General features: G+C 34.1%; 1 protein-coding gene across 1 annotated transcript; it reads left to right on the top strand.

The window, feature by feature from the left end:
• Nucleotides 1–5,881: 5,881 nt before the first annotated feature.
• Nucleotides 5,882–12,691, top strand: LOC149154497 (protein HEADING DATE 3A-like). The gene is made up of 4 exons (XM_089439413.1): nt 5,882–6,777; nt 8,436–8,497; nt 12,102–12,142; nt 12,229–12,691. The coding sequence occupies exons 1-4, from the start codon at nt 6,580–6,582 to the stop codon at nt 12,447–12,449; spliced, it is 522 nt and encodes a 173-aa protein (XP_089295539.1). The 5' UTR covers nt 5,882–6,579; the 3' UTR covers nt 12,450–12,691.
• Nucleotides 12,692–13,790: the final 1,099 nt, after the last annotated feature.

Raw genomic sequence — 13,790 nt, 5'->3', positions numbered from 1 at the left:
TGTATATCGGCTTGATAATAATTCCATAATCAAAATAAATTCATATCTCCATGAATACTTATTGGAATCAGATGATCTTTAGATCAATCCTACCTCTCGATGAGAGGAATCTAATGAACATATTATCAGCCATGAATAAGATGACCCACATGAAGTTTGGCCCTAGTTGCCAATTTTAACAAACACCCTCCAAAAAATTTTCCTACACTCAAATCTCAAAGCCTACTTTTACCTTGCATACTGTCATCGCAAGCATTAAGACTTATTGCATGTGTTTTCTCTAAGTGTTTTGGTTCCATTTGCAATAAAATCAAAGTGTCTTCTTTTCGCATGTCAAGTGTCGCAAGTTATACAAAATCTATTTTTGGTGGTTTCGAGGGGTAATATTTGTGTAAATTAGTCTTACCATGTAAACATGTCTCACACTCATTTCCAAAGTTTCAAGAACTATCGCATAAATGTTGTCACGTCATCGCAAAGTGCATCTTTTATGTCACACTTGGCATAAGTCATCGAAAAGTTGTCGCACTGAGGGAAGTATGTTTTCATGTGTTTTGGGTGATCTATGTTGTGTCGTCAAGTTATGTAAGTGTGTGATCATAGTCAAGTCTTGTTATTTTTCACATTAGCTTCATAGATCCCACACTTAGTCAAATCTGGAAAACTTCTCGACTGGGAAACCTAGCCTCACCCAACCTTCCTTAACTATGCATTGCACAATCTCAACCCTCAAGCAACAATCCTACCTCTTGGTACTGCGCAATGCGAATTTCCTGCCTCCTAGAATTGCGCACTGAGCAGTCTCAATTTTCAAGCCCGACCCCTGAGCTCCAAAACTATGCAATCCTTCCCTCCAACCAAGCCTGAGCTTCTCATTGCGCAATCACTTGGCCTCCCTGTCCTTCCAGCACTATGCAATGGGAAACTTTAGTCCTCAAGCCATCAACTTGGCTCTTTAAGCTCCCCAACTACGCAATCTTCAAGCCTAGTCTAGCCTAGACTACGCATTGCACAGTCTCAAGGCTTATACCTGACCCTTGACTGCCTGAGTTACGTAATTGCGCAATCACTGAGCCTCTCCCTCAGCCTGCCAGCTTGTTCCGACTCAATCAGTGGATCATCATGCAACATCTTAGACTATGGGTTTATCGGATTGATGTCATCTTGTCATGAGTGAATTGTAGATGCAGGTACTTTATCATACTATGACAGGATGATGAAGAAGGAGATGGAGAAGGAGAATATGATAAAAGACACCTCTGTAGTTAAAGATGCAAGTTGATCGATAAGGAGAAAGCAAAGGGACATTAGTTTGCGACCACAACTCAAGACCTAATAACACTAAAGACTCCTCATCTCTAAGCCATATGGAGGTGGAAAAGAGATCATTCTCAAGAAGACATACAACAAGAAGCAAAAAGAATGGCTTGACATTGCTATGTCATCATGAATTCCATGTCATCAGTGTCATGTCATGTCATGTCATGAGTCATCATATGCCACATCATTTTGTGGATTATGTAAATTCTTATTCGAAAATGTATTGTAAAGTGGAAGTCCAAAGGACATGCATAGAATATGAAGAGTCATGTAAAAGTTGAAAAGTCATAGGGAAGTCAAACAATCATGAGGGTAGTCAAAGAGTCACAAGGGAGGCGAAAGATCACCCCATTGGTTATATATACATCCTCATTGTACAAGCAAAGGACTTTTCACCTTGGCTTCTCCCATAAGGCATCAGAGAGACAAGCTAGTTCTTTTGGGGAGCAAGTAGTGGCCCTGATGCTCCACTATTGGAGTTAGTGGTATTCGTTGTATACATGTGTCCTAGGACTTTTACTTAATTTATGAAGCCTGATGGCCAACACGTTCTTCATGCATGGATTATGAATATTATCAATACTTTTATGTGAATTTTTATAATTCATTCTTGTTTTCACATGCACTAAAGTAGTTGAAATATTTTGGTTATTTTAGTGCTTATCATATTGAGAATGTGTTGTAATGGTTGCAATGACCATTGCATCTTTGTGGACAATTCCGCTGGATGTTAGACGAATCTCTCCTATTTGTGTGTGTATCTAGTAGAGTGGTACTACTACCTCTCTCTTAGAGGTTCACTTTCTTTTCCCCTCTGCAGTAGAAGAACCTCAACACACCTACAACCGAACACTCACCAAGCACACTCATTTATTTTTCGAAGGCATGAATATGTTCTTCTCTCTTGCTAGCAGTTAGAGCCAAGGAAAACCTTTAAGAAAATGGTAATTGGGTCATATTCTAGATGGAGCTCCTATCCCAAACAGTGTGAGGTCTAATTGGGACCACATATCGGAGAGACCCCCTTGAATGTTCGCAAGTTTAGCACTATCAACAATTTATTACTATAATGGTAGGTTAAGTTCATCTTCACAATTTAACATTCCATTTCTAGTGTATCTTATTTTTTGGGAATATTGGTAATTATTTGAACACTTACATAAATTTAGATCTTAAGAGAGCTATAATGGGTTTATGGACATATGTACTTATATATGTTGAGATAAACCTTAGTAAGGATTTTTTTGGATAAAATAATTCTTAGATAGAAAATTTAAAAACACATGAATTATAGATTATGAGAGTACAATATTTAGGTGTGGGATATGTCATATTCCAGTACATTTACAAGTGGCTTGCCCCTATGCTTAAATTCATTATCCTAAGAAAAAAGGGACCAAATTATAAACAAAGAGAGAATTTTCTTGAGGAATCGAGTTTGGAAACTCACATTGATCATAATGAGTTGAATCAATTACAAACAATGACATAATCAATATGCTATAAATCAAGAATTGAATGTGTGAATTGGGTAATCCACTTCCCTTTCAAGGAATAAAGAAGAAGAAATGGGGAGAGGGTTTTCCTTGTGAGGGGAAGTAGTGGTAGCTAAAGCCTTTCTTGGTGGAATGAAAAGACATTTGATATCTTTGATTCATTTAATATTTGGTTCATTTCAAAAATCATGATCTCCCCACAAGTAGTTAATGTGACTTCCCCTTGAACTAATGTGACTCCTCCTTTATCTGGATGGCAAGAAATTTAAAAATAGGGGGAAAAGAAAAAGATTGAGGATTAATTGTAAAAGGGTAAGAAATGATTTGTACATTAATTATGTAATTTTAATATTGTAAGTGCAATATGTACATTTAATTTCTCTAATTTGTTTCGTACTCTGAGCACTAAAAGAGTGTGATTTTCATTTTATAATGGAATAGAGATTGCAAAAAAAAATTTAGAAAAATGAAAAATGCTAGATATTCTACATTTTTATTATCTTTTATGGTTTTCTATCACTAGAATCTAATGAAGAAATCTTTTAAAAAATTGCAATTTTGGATTCATTTCAACTTATTGTTTTATACTATTCATCTTTTATGATTTGCCATCATCAGAATCTAATGAGGCATCTTTGAAAAAATTGCAATTTTGGATTTATTTCAACTCATTATTATTATAAATGTAAAAATAAATACAGTATCCTCAAAATATCCTTCTTAGATTGTGCAATGTTAAGATATGATCTCCACAATTTAATAATCTAAACTAAACTTTATCAAATTTTCAACCAAAAAAATACTAATTTCTCTTCTAGTTACTTTTAGTAATTCACCCTTATGATCTCTACAATTTAATAATCTAAAATGAACTTTACCAAATTTTCAACAAAAGAATATTAATTTTTCTTGGTTATTTGGTTATTTATCTTTTTGTTTACTCTAATTAGTAAACAAAATGACCTTTTCCCCTTGGGAAGATTGTGATTTTTTATTGTTTAAAATGAGTTTTTGAATGCATAAATAGATTTAAAAAATTGTGAGGTACTTAAACTTTGCAAAATAAACAGCTTAAAATTACTATTCTTAAAAATTATTTTTAAAAACCATAAAAAAGTCATCTTATCTATTAACTTGACTACTCTTTTATCTTATTCTAACATATAATCTTTCTTTTATATTATATTGACATATAATTTGGTAGGACCACTAAGTAAAGCATAATCTAAAGAAGTGACATTTTGGTTTTTGGTTTTAATGGGATAAGAGTCCCATGGTTTTCTATAAGATCATTAACTTTTTTATTTTCTTCATAATATAATAACATGGTTTTTAAAGTAAAACTTTTCCGGACGACTTTCGAACCCCTACTGAGGTTCATCATCAAGAAAAAGATGAATAGCGAGATCAACAACACCATCAAGAGAAAGATGAACAACGATATCAACAACCCCATCAAGAGAAAGATGAACAACACGTTTCGAACCCCTACTAAGGTTCATCATCAAGAGAAAGATGAATAGCGAGTAAAACTTTTCTGGATAAATAACAAGGACTTTCGAACCCCTACTGAGGTTCATCATCAAGAAAAACGAGATAAACAACACCATCAAAAGAAAGACGAAGAGAAAGATGAATAACGAGATTTGTTAATTATAGTAGCAAGAGAAAGACGAAGAGAAAGATGAACAGCGAAATCAACATGTTTGGAACCCCTACTGAAGTTCATCATCAAGAAAAAGATGAATAACGAGATTTGTTAATTATAGTAGCAAGAGAAAGACGAAGAGAAAGATGAACAGAAAAAGATGAATAACGAGATTTGTTAATTATAGTAGCAAGAGAAAGACGAAGAGAAAAATGAACAGAAAAAGATGAATAACGAGATTTGTTAATTATAGTAGCAAGAGAAAGACGAAGAGAAAAATGAACAGCGAAATCAACAACACATTTGGAACCCCTACTGAAGTTCACCATCAAGAAAAAAATGAATAACAAGATTTGTTAATTATAGTAGAGATGCAACGGTAAACTCCAATGAAATTGTTTTCATAATATAACAACATATTTTTTTAGTGAAATTGTTCGATTTTATTATTAAAAAATTAAATTTGTGAAACTCAAATATCTATGCAACCAATATCTATCCCACCAAAAAGTAGCATCTTTACTCTGGTAAAGGAAGAGGTCATTTGTGAAAGTGAACCCAACCCACCATTGTCGTTTAGAGGGTGGATATTTTCAAATGAGACAGTGGGTATTTTGAAATAATGTACGTGGGTATTTTGAGAGGATGGATATTTTCAAATGAGACGGTGGGTATTTTGAAATAATGTATATGGGTATTTTGAAAAAAATAGTTGACTTCTTGATTATTATTTATTATATTATGTTGTGAGACATAATCTCTAAATACTTTTGTTAATTGTGATAATATATAGATTTATGCGTAGATCCACCGACAGTGGGGGCGCAAATGAGAGCGACAGATTTGAGAACATGTTCCAATTTCCCTATTATACTTAGACACCCACGGAGCTCCAATTCCTAGGATGTAAGGGCCCGATATCATGATCACGCAAATATTCCACCTTGGCTTTATTCCCAGGACTGGAGGCCCCGCCCCTCTCGCAGTTTGCGACATCCAATGACGCTAACGCAAAAAACCAGCAAGTTGGATACTGGAACAATTTCTAGTGGCCACAAATGCATCCCAATCTCCTTACACTGCACCAAGAAATCTTTATATGGGCAGACTTCCTGTCTTGGTCACTGTCACTCCACGCTGCCGCTAGCGCGGCCACAAGCCTCAACCAATAACCCACGTGCGACACCTGTCAGACGGAATATTAACTGGCGGCTCAGAATGCGCCAGCTGTAAAAGGATATATTTCTGAGGTCGTTTGACTAGACACGTGTCAGGCCCTGGAATTTAAAAAACAAAAAGAAAATCACTTGTGTGGCGCACAATGGTTCCTTTGCTCACAAGTTTCCTCCCTCGCTTTCCTTCGCCTGTTCATCGGTGGAATCATGTTGAATCCGCAACACCAGGGGGGGAGAAGAGTAGAGACAAACTGGTAGGTACCCGCACTCTGGGTGAGAGTACTGGCGCAATAGAATCGCCGGATAACAAACAAATTACGACGGGCCGGGCCGCCCCACACATCAATCCATAGGGAACTGTTGAGGGTCAAGCGCCGGTACATTCCGCTTGTGAAGGAATCGTGCCTTGCCGACGGTTAATGCAAATGGATTGCGTTTTGTGAGGGATTTTGCAGGAGGAGAAGATGGGCTGTGGGCGAAATCAATGTGCTTAGGGAGAGCTAAATAACCCAATAATGCTGTGAATCAGTGGTAAGGAACCGGCCCATAAAGGGGAGAATAATTGAGAGAACGGTCTCTCTCATTTTGGAAGATGGCTACACAACCATTATTTCGGGCATCTGCGCTGAATCTAGTCCAGTGGCTGTACTGCCTTTATGCCTCGTCCTTCTCTGCCTCTTGTCCATCTTTGATCATACCTTACCTACGCTCCTCTGCTCATATGATTCTAGCACGGCTTCCGTTTTGGTTTTGGCTATAGTCACCGGCCTCGCTTTATTCTCGGACATTGACCCTTCACGCAGGATATCTAGTTATCTATATATATATAAGGGTGGCGGGTGCAGAGGATCGATCCAACTGCTACCTCCACCTCCACCTCCACATCGACTTCAGCTCCAAGTGTTGTGTGTAATCGACTTCAGCTAAATTGTGTGTAGGCATGGCCAGGTTCAGAGAGCCTCTAGTGCTAGGAAGAGTCATTGGCGATGTTGTCGATATGTTCATGCCAAGTGTTAACCTCACTGTGGCCTATGGTAGCAGGCAGGTTAACAATGGCTGCGAGATCAAGCCTTCTGCAATCTCCTCTCCCCCACGTGTCGACGTTGGAGGGGACGATTTACGAACCTGCTACACTTTGGTATACACATTCCTTCCCTGCTTCATTTCTTTCCTGTCAATTCTTTTGCACATCGTTTTGAGAAATGTTCTGGTATCAATTCGTATGGTTGATAGTCTTTTGGAGTGGATATGTTCTGTATCAATTCGTATGGTTGATAGTCTTCTGGAGTGGAAATGTTCTGGTATCAATTCATATGGTTGATAGTCTTTTGGAGTGGAAATGTTCTGGTATCAATTTGTATGGTCGGTAGTCTTTTGAAGTGAATGGTGTTTATTAATTTTTATTTTTGGTGGACATTTCACTCATTTTTATTTTCATGGTTATATTGAGATAAATAAAGGTTGAAATGTCTAACATTTCTAGTGTATATTTTAGAACTTTTATTCATGGTCTTTATTCATTGTTTTTCTGACGATGGGTGGAGTGTTCATTTTGCATTATCATTTTGAAAAGTGTTTTGGCATCAATATATATTGTCTAACATTTCTAGACTACACTCCACTTCCCCATCTTCAAGGACAAGAAAAACTCATTTCTATGTCCTCGGGATGATGCGTAGAGTGTCTATTTTGCCCTATCATTTTGAAAAGTGTTCAAGTATCAATATATATTGTCTAACATTTCTAGAGTACACTCCACTTCATCCATCTCAAGGACGAGAAAAACTCACTTTTATGTCCTAGTGATGTTGGGTGGAGTGTCTATTTTGCACTATCATTTTGAAAAGTGTTCTGGTATCAATATATATTGTCTAATATTTCTAGAGTACACTCCACTTCACCCATCTTCAAGGACAAGAAAAACTCACTTTTATGTCCTAGTGATAAGAAAAACTCACTTTTATGTCCTAGTGATGATGGGTGGAGTGCCTATTTTGCACTATCATTTTGAAAAGTGTTCAAGTATCAATATATAGTGTCTAACATTTCTAGAGTACACTCCACTTCACCCATCTCAAGGACGAGAAAAACTCACTTTTCTCACTTTTATGTCGTCTTGATGACGGGTGAAAATCTATTTTGCACTATCATTTTGAAAAGTGTTCAAGTATCAATATATATTGTCTAACATTTGTAGAGTACCCCTCCTCAACATTTGTAGAGTACCCATCCTCAAGGACTAGTAAAACTCACTTTTATTCCTCTTAACTCTTTTGCACGGTCGTTTTGAGAAGTGTTATGGTATTAATTTGTATGGTTATAGTTTTTTTAAGTGAATTGTGTGTATGAACTTGAATTTTTAGTGGACACTTCTCATTTTCAAGACAAATAAAGCTTGAAATATCTAATTTCTAGTGTATACCCAGGAAATACACTAAACACGTCATTAAAGACCAATAAAACTCATAGTTGGAGTTTCCATGGAAAAGTTAAAAATTTCAAGTTAATACACACTATTCACCCCCAAAAACTGACTCTGAAAATCTACACTAAGAAACCGAAACCAATACGTTTTTCGATTACAAAGATTCAGATTCGGGATTTATCTACTGTTCGTCTTTCATCATTTGATGTTGTAGTCTAGAATGGAGTAATTTGCAAGTTAGGGCCAATTTAGCTTTGAAATACTGATATGGCTTTTAAAGTACACAGCTTAAGAATTTGATTCAGAAATATTGAATTTTATGTACTGTGCTGTGAATTTGACGTTGTAGTGTTGGATGGTGTAATTCGCAGGTTATGACCGATCCAGATGCTCCCAGTCCAAGCGATCCAACACTGCGCGAGTATTTGCACTGGTATTCCATATTAACACAATTCCCCATATACCACTATATTGCGATAAACAAATTTCTTCTAAAAAAACTAACTGCGACTGCCATTCATTTTTTCCAGATCTCAAAGGCTTTGTTAATTTGAAAGCGGTTTGCCTGATTTGAAAGCTGGTTTTTATCAGGCAACCGTTTGAAGTCTGGTTTTCTATGACAGTCCATTTGAAACATTTATTTAAAAGCAGATATAGAAGATAATTGTGTTAAAGAGGTTCCATATTTTGTCCTAACTCTTCTCGTTTATTATTATTATTACTGGGAAAATCATCACAGTGGAAATTGGTTTCTTTTTTTTTCTATGTGCTTGTCAAAATTTTACATTATAATTATATCAGATTTGATATTCCATGTGTTTGCATCAGATTTTTTATTTCCATGTGACTACAGCTTTAAGGTAAAGTAAAAATTAGTCACTATATTGAATTAAAGATTAGATTTGAGAAAAACTTTACAGTCTTGAAAGTCAAGGTTTCACCATTATATACAGATGAAAATCAAATCAAATCAAATGTTATTTTTATATTCCACAAAACTGTGACTTGCGAACAAAACGTTGTTATCCACGTTGAAACATTAACCCGATAGCCCTAGACATTGAAAGATTAACCCATTAGCCCTATATGGTTAGACCAGGTCATTTTCAATTGCAGATTTTGGAATATGATGGATAGGAATTAGGTTCAATTGATTTGGGTTATTCATATTTTTAAAATTTGCAATGGAGTCAAGTTGAAAGAGTATATTTTTCTTTGTTTAGAAATTTATTAAATTATATTTTTGATTTTTTAGAAATGAAATGATTTTAATGAAATTCACTAGGTCTCGCGGTCTACGGGACCACCCACCCATTATGGCTTAATCTATATTCAGATTACAGCTACCACTCACCTACTATGGCTTAATCTATATTCAGATTATAGCTACCACTCACCCACTATGGCTTAATCTATATTCAGATTACAGCTACCACTCACCCACTATGGCTTAATCTATATTCAGATTTTGGCCTGGGCTCTACACCAGGGCATTTTCAATTACAGATTTTGGAATATTTTTAAAATTTGTAATCTAGTTAAGTTGAAATAATACATTTATTTTTATTTCGAAACTATATTTTTAATGAAATGAAATGGAATGGTTTTTAATGACTTTCACCACCTAGCCGTCTAAAGGACCACCTACCCACTATGGTTTAATCTATATTCAGTTTTTTTTCTAAACTGATTCTGCAGTTATAGATCTTGAGTAAGAAATTAGTTGTTTAGTAAAACCTTATCTCCTCGAAAAACTCAAGACCATTCAACTTTAGATTACCATCAAACTCATTAACTTCAAACCTTGCACACTCTTTGATAAAACACCATAATAAAATAAATTGTGCTGTTGAACTTTAAGTTATTATCAAACTTAATAACTTCATACCCTGCACACTCTTTGATAAAATACCATGATAAAGTAAATTGCATTCCTTAGATGGAGACCTGGCAATAGCGGATAAGGCCAAATGGGTTTGTTGTACGTACACACGCTAAATGCATTCATGGTTGCAGAGATTGCGTCAGCGTTTTATTTTACATCGTCTGTGGAAAACGAATATAATGATTTAGTGCTTTACAGCGCATAGTAAAAGTTGAAGAAATTTCTACATGGGGTCCTTTTTTTTTTTATCCAAAAATAGTATGAAACTTTAATAAACTGTTGGTGTGCTGTGTACGTTTTCTGTGTACGTGGCTTTTTTATCTTCTGATTATGTTCCTTGTATGCCTTTATTGATTTGAAATTAAGATGCTTTCTATTCCTTTATTAATTAATTATTATTATTATTAATTACTACTGCGAAAACTTGCTTCATAAGTCGGCGATTGAAACGTCCAACTAACTCTTTTTACTGCCTTTCGTGTAGGGTCGTCGTTCTCGTTTTAATAAATGGTTCTTTGAAACAATACCCTTCTGTGGTTAATGGTTTTCTTATTTTTTTTAAACCATTGTTTAAAGATTAATAATATTTTATTCAAAAAATCTATTTGATAATTTAGTCAAACTTAGGATAAGTTTTTGATGGTTATAAAATGTTTTGGATGAATCACATTAAAACTGTTAAATTAATATAAAATTCATTTAAAAAAATATAAAATTATATTATTAAAAAATAATTACACTAATTTATTAATAAATAATGTTTATTAATTTTTTAATTATAAATAATGTTTATTAATTTTTTAATAAAAAATTATAAATTGATATAATACCACATTTATTTAATAATATTTAATTTATTTGTAAATAAAAATACTTTAGTATTTAATAATTTAAAACGGGTTATGTGAAGTTTGACAATTTTATAATTTTTGTAAAGTAGATTCTTTTTTTATTGATTATTTTCTATCATCCATATATATATATATTTTTAATATTAAAAAATATATAAAATATTGTTTTAAAGTTTTTGGATTGAATTTCAATGGTTTTTTTCAGTTAGTTTAGGTAGATTTAATATCATAAAAGCTTCTAGAAAGTTTGCGATTATATTCATTTTTTTTTAAATTTAATTAAATTCGACTGAATTATTTTCTATCGTTCATATATATATATATATATATATATTTTTTTTAATATTAAAAAAATATATAAAATATTGTTTTAAAGTTTTTGGATTGAATTTTAATGGTTTTTTCAGTTAGTTTAGGTAGATTCAATATCATAAAAGTTCCTAGAAAGTTTGCGAATATATCCATTTTTTAAAAATTTAATTAAATTTGACTGAAAAGTAAGGAGTTTTTTATCCAATTTTTTTTAGAATGGTTAAAAGTGGTTGGAATTCCCCTAAAAAATTTCAAAAAATTGTGTAGTAATCATATTTTTGATGGTGGAAATGGATTCAGCACCATCAAAAAGCTCTTGATCATCCAAAATTTTGAAATTTAACAACTATAACTTGGATTTTATCAAAATCTTGCTAGAATTTCTATGATTTTCAGAGCAAAATTTTACTAAAATTTCCATAATTTTCAGAAAAAAAACAAACTAGTGAAAAAAGTGATCCCTGAAAAAACTCCCAAATTTAGGATAGTTAGATTGCTGCCAAAATATCTATCACTTCAATTTCGATGTTGTATTCCAAAAATATGGCGAGGCCATGACACGTGTCATTGCTCGGACAGCTTCCCACTCTTTAGTAATTGCTCGCGTGCGTTGTGAATCATTGTCATGCATGTGACACGTACTCTGATCATGTCCGCTTCGTACCTATTTTTTTTTTCAAACATAAGAAATTGACACAGTAATGATAACATTTTTGTATGGTATCGGCACAGGTGTTACATAGCCGCGAGTATGGTAGAGTTTTTGCTTGCAGCGTAGTCCTGAGTAATGTACAGAAAGCTGTTTTGGTGTAGTTTTTTTTGTTTTTTCAAGCCATAGGAGCTAGATTTGTTGGGATGGATCTGGAAATATTATATCAAAAATGAATTATGTGATGGATTCAGAAATCTCATATCAATTTGGTTGACTAAATAATTTCAATTCCTTTTATTTTTGAATTGCGCTGAATATCCACTCAATTTCTGCGCAGGATTGTTACGGACATTCCTGCTACAACAGCAGCTACCTTTGGTAAGGCAAAAAAGTTAGAGATCATAATATAAATTGCAGCTCTCTGAAACAAGGATTCTATTAAATATCTGCGCTTTGTGTTACAGGACGGGAGCTTATGCGCTACGAAGCTCCGAGACCCACAATTGGGATCCACAGGTATGTGTTCATACTGTTCAAGCAGATGGCGAGAGAGACTGTGTATCCCCCACAGTCGCGCATCAACTTCAGCACACGAGATTTCGCGGAGATTAATGGCCTCGGACTACCAGTGGCTGCAGTATATTACAATGCTCAAAAGGAGACCGCGCCCCGAAGGCGCTTCTGAAATAATAATATATATCTATATATATACATATATATTTATACTGTAATCGCAGATTTCATCCTTCCGGCCGTGATGCAACTTAGCTTAGCGTGTAATCACGGCAAAGTATCGCAGGAAATCTGGTATAAATAATTACAAGATGTTTTAATCCCTGAAATTTTCAAGTCAACCTTTGTAATATCAAGGCTGTTTGAGAATGAGAATGGCAATATTATGACAAGGAAAGAATGTGATTGAACCGACTCAAATGTGGTTTGGTATTTGTGTAGATGATAAATTACAAGATTATATTATAGTTACCAAATTCGAATTCAAATTCAAATTTGGTTTGGTTAAGAAAAAATTTAATCGCTATTTTCTAAATATGTATCTTAAAATATCATATTGGTGTATGAAAACCATGTAAGATAAGGGATCTGTTTTAGTGTACCAAAAATTGATATATGAGATATTTTGTTTTGTGGGACTATGTGGGATCCATTTTCACTAACAATTTGATTACTAAAATCTAAAAAAGGATACATATTTTATTCATTTAGATTTTCGATATAATACCCAAAATGTAATCAATAAAGAATAACTCATTTTATATGAGATGTTTTGTTTTATAGAATAATGTGGGATCCACTTTTACTAACAATTTGATTACTAAAATCTAAAATAAATACATATTTTATTCATTTAGATTTTCGATATAATACCCAAAATGTAATCAATAAAGAATAACTCAGTTTATATGAGATGTTTTGTTTTATAAAACAATGTGGGATCCACTTTCACTAACAATTTGATTACTAAAATCTACGAAAAGATACATATTTTATTCATCTAAATTTTCGATATAATACCCACAATGTAATCAATAAAGAATAATTCATCTTTCACTTTCTTATCTCAAGGAATCTGTAACTAATTTAAAGGCAATAAATGGTTTCAAATTGTACGCAGCACAATCTACATTTTTCGGTGGAAGGTTTCAGCGTACCGTCCATTAGCATCATATTTTGACTTAAATTGTTCCTTAAAAATAATCTTAGGGTTCTCTGTTCTTTGCATATCCACCAATATTCGCGGAGGAGCCGCCCGGAATTATAATCTTTACGGTTCTTTATTAAATTATTGGCGGAGGATCCGCCCGGAATTATAATATTTACGGTACTTTATAAAATTGTTCGCGGAGGAACTGCCTATGGGTTTTTTCCAATTTACTAAGTTCAAATAGTCCGTATCGCTTCACTTTTCTTTTTTATACGAGGAGGAGCCGCCGGATATCGTCTAGGTTCTCTCACGAGGACACGTCTCTCCACCGGGTTGGTGGCTGACTAGTCGTTTCTTCGGCAC

This window comes from Pinus tabuliformis, chromosome 9, assembly GCF_031772625.1.
Source record: "Pinus tabuliformis cultivar Carrire ecotype Pingquan chromosome 9, CPIR1, whole genome shotgun sequence".
Classification (NCBI taxonomy): Eukaryota; Viridiplantae; Streptophyta; class Pinopsida; order Pinales; family Pinaceae; genus Pinus; species Pinus tabuliformis.
The sequence above is the reverse complement of the archived record's forward strand: the minus strand, read 5'-3'. Positions and strand labels throughout refer to the sequence as shown.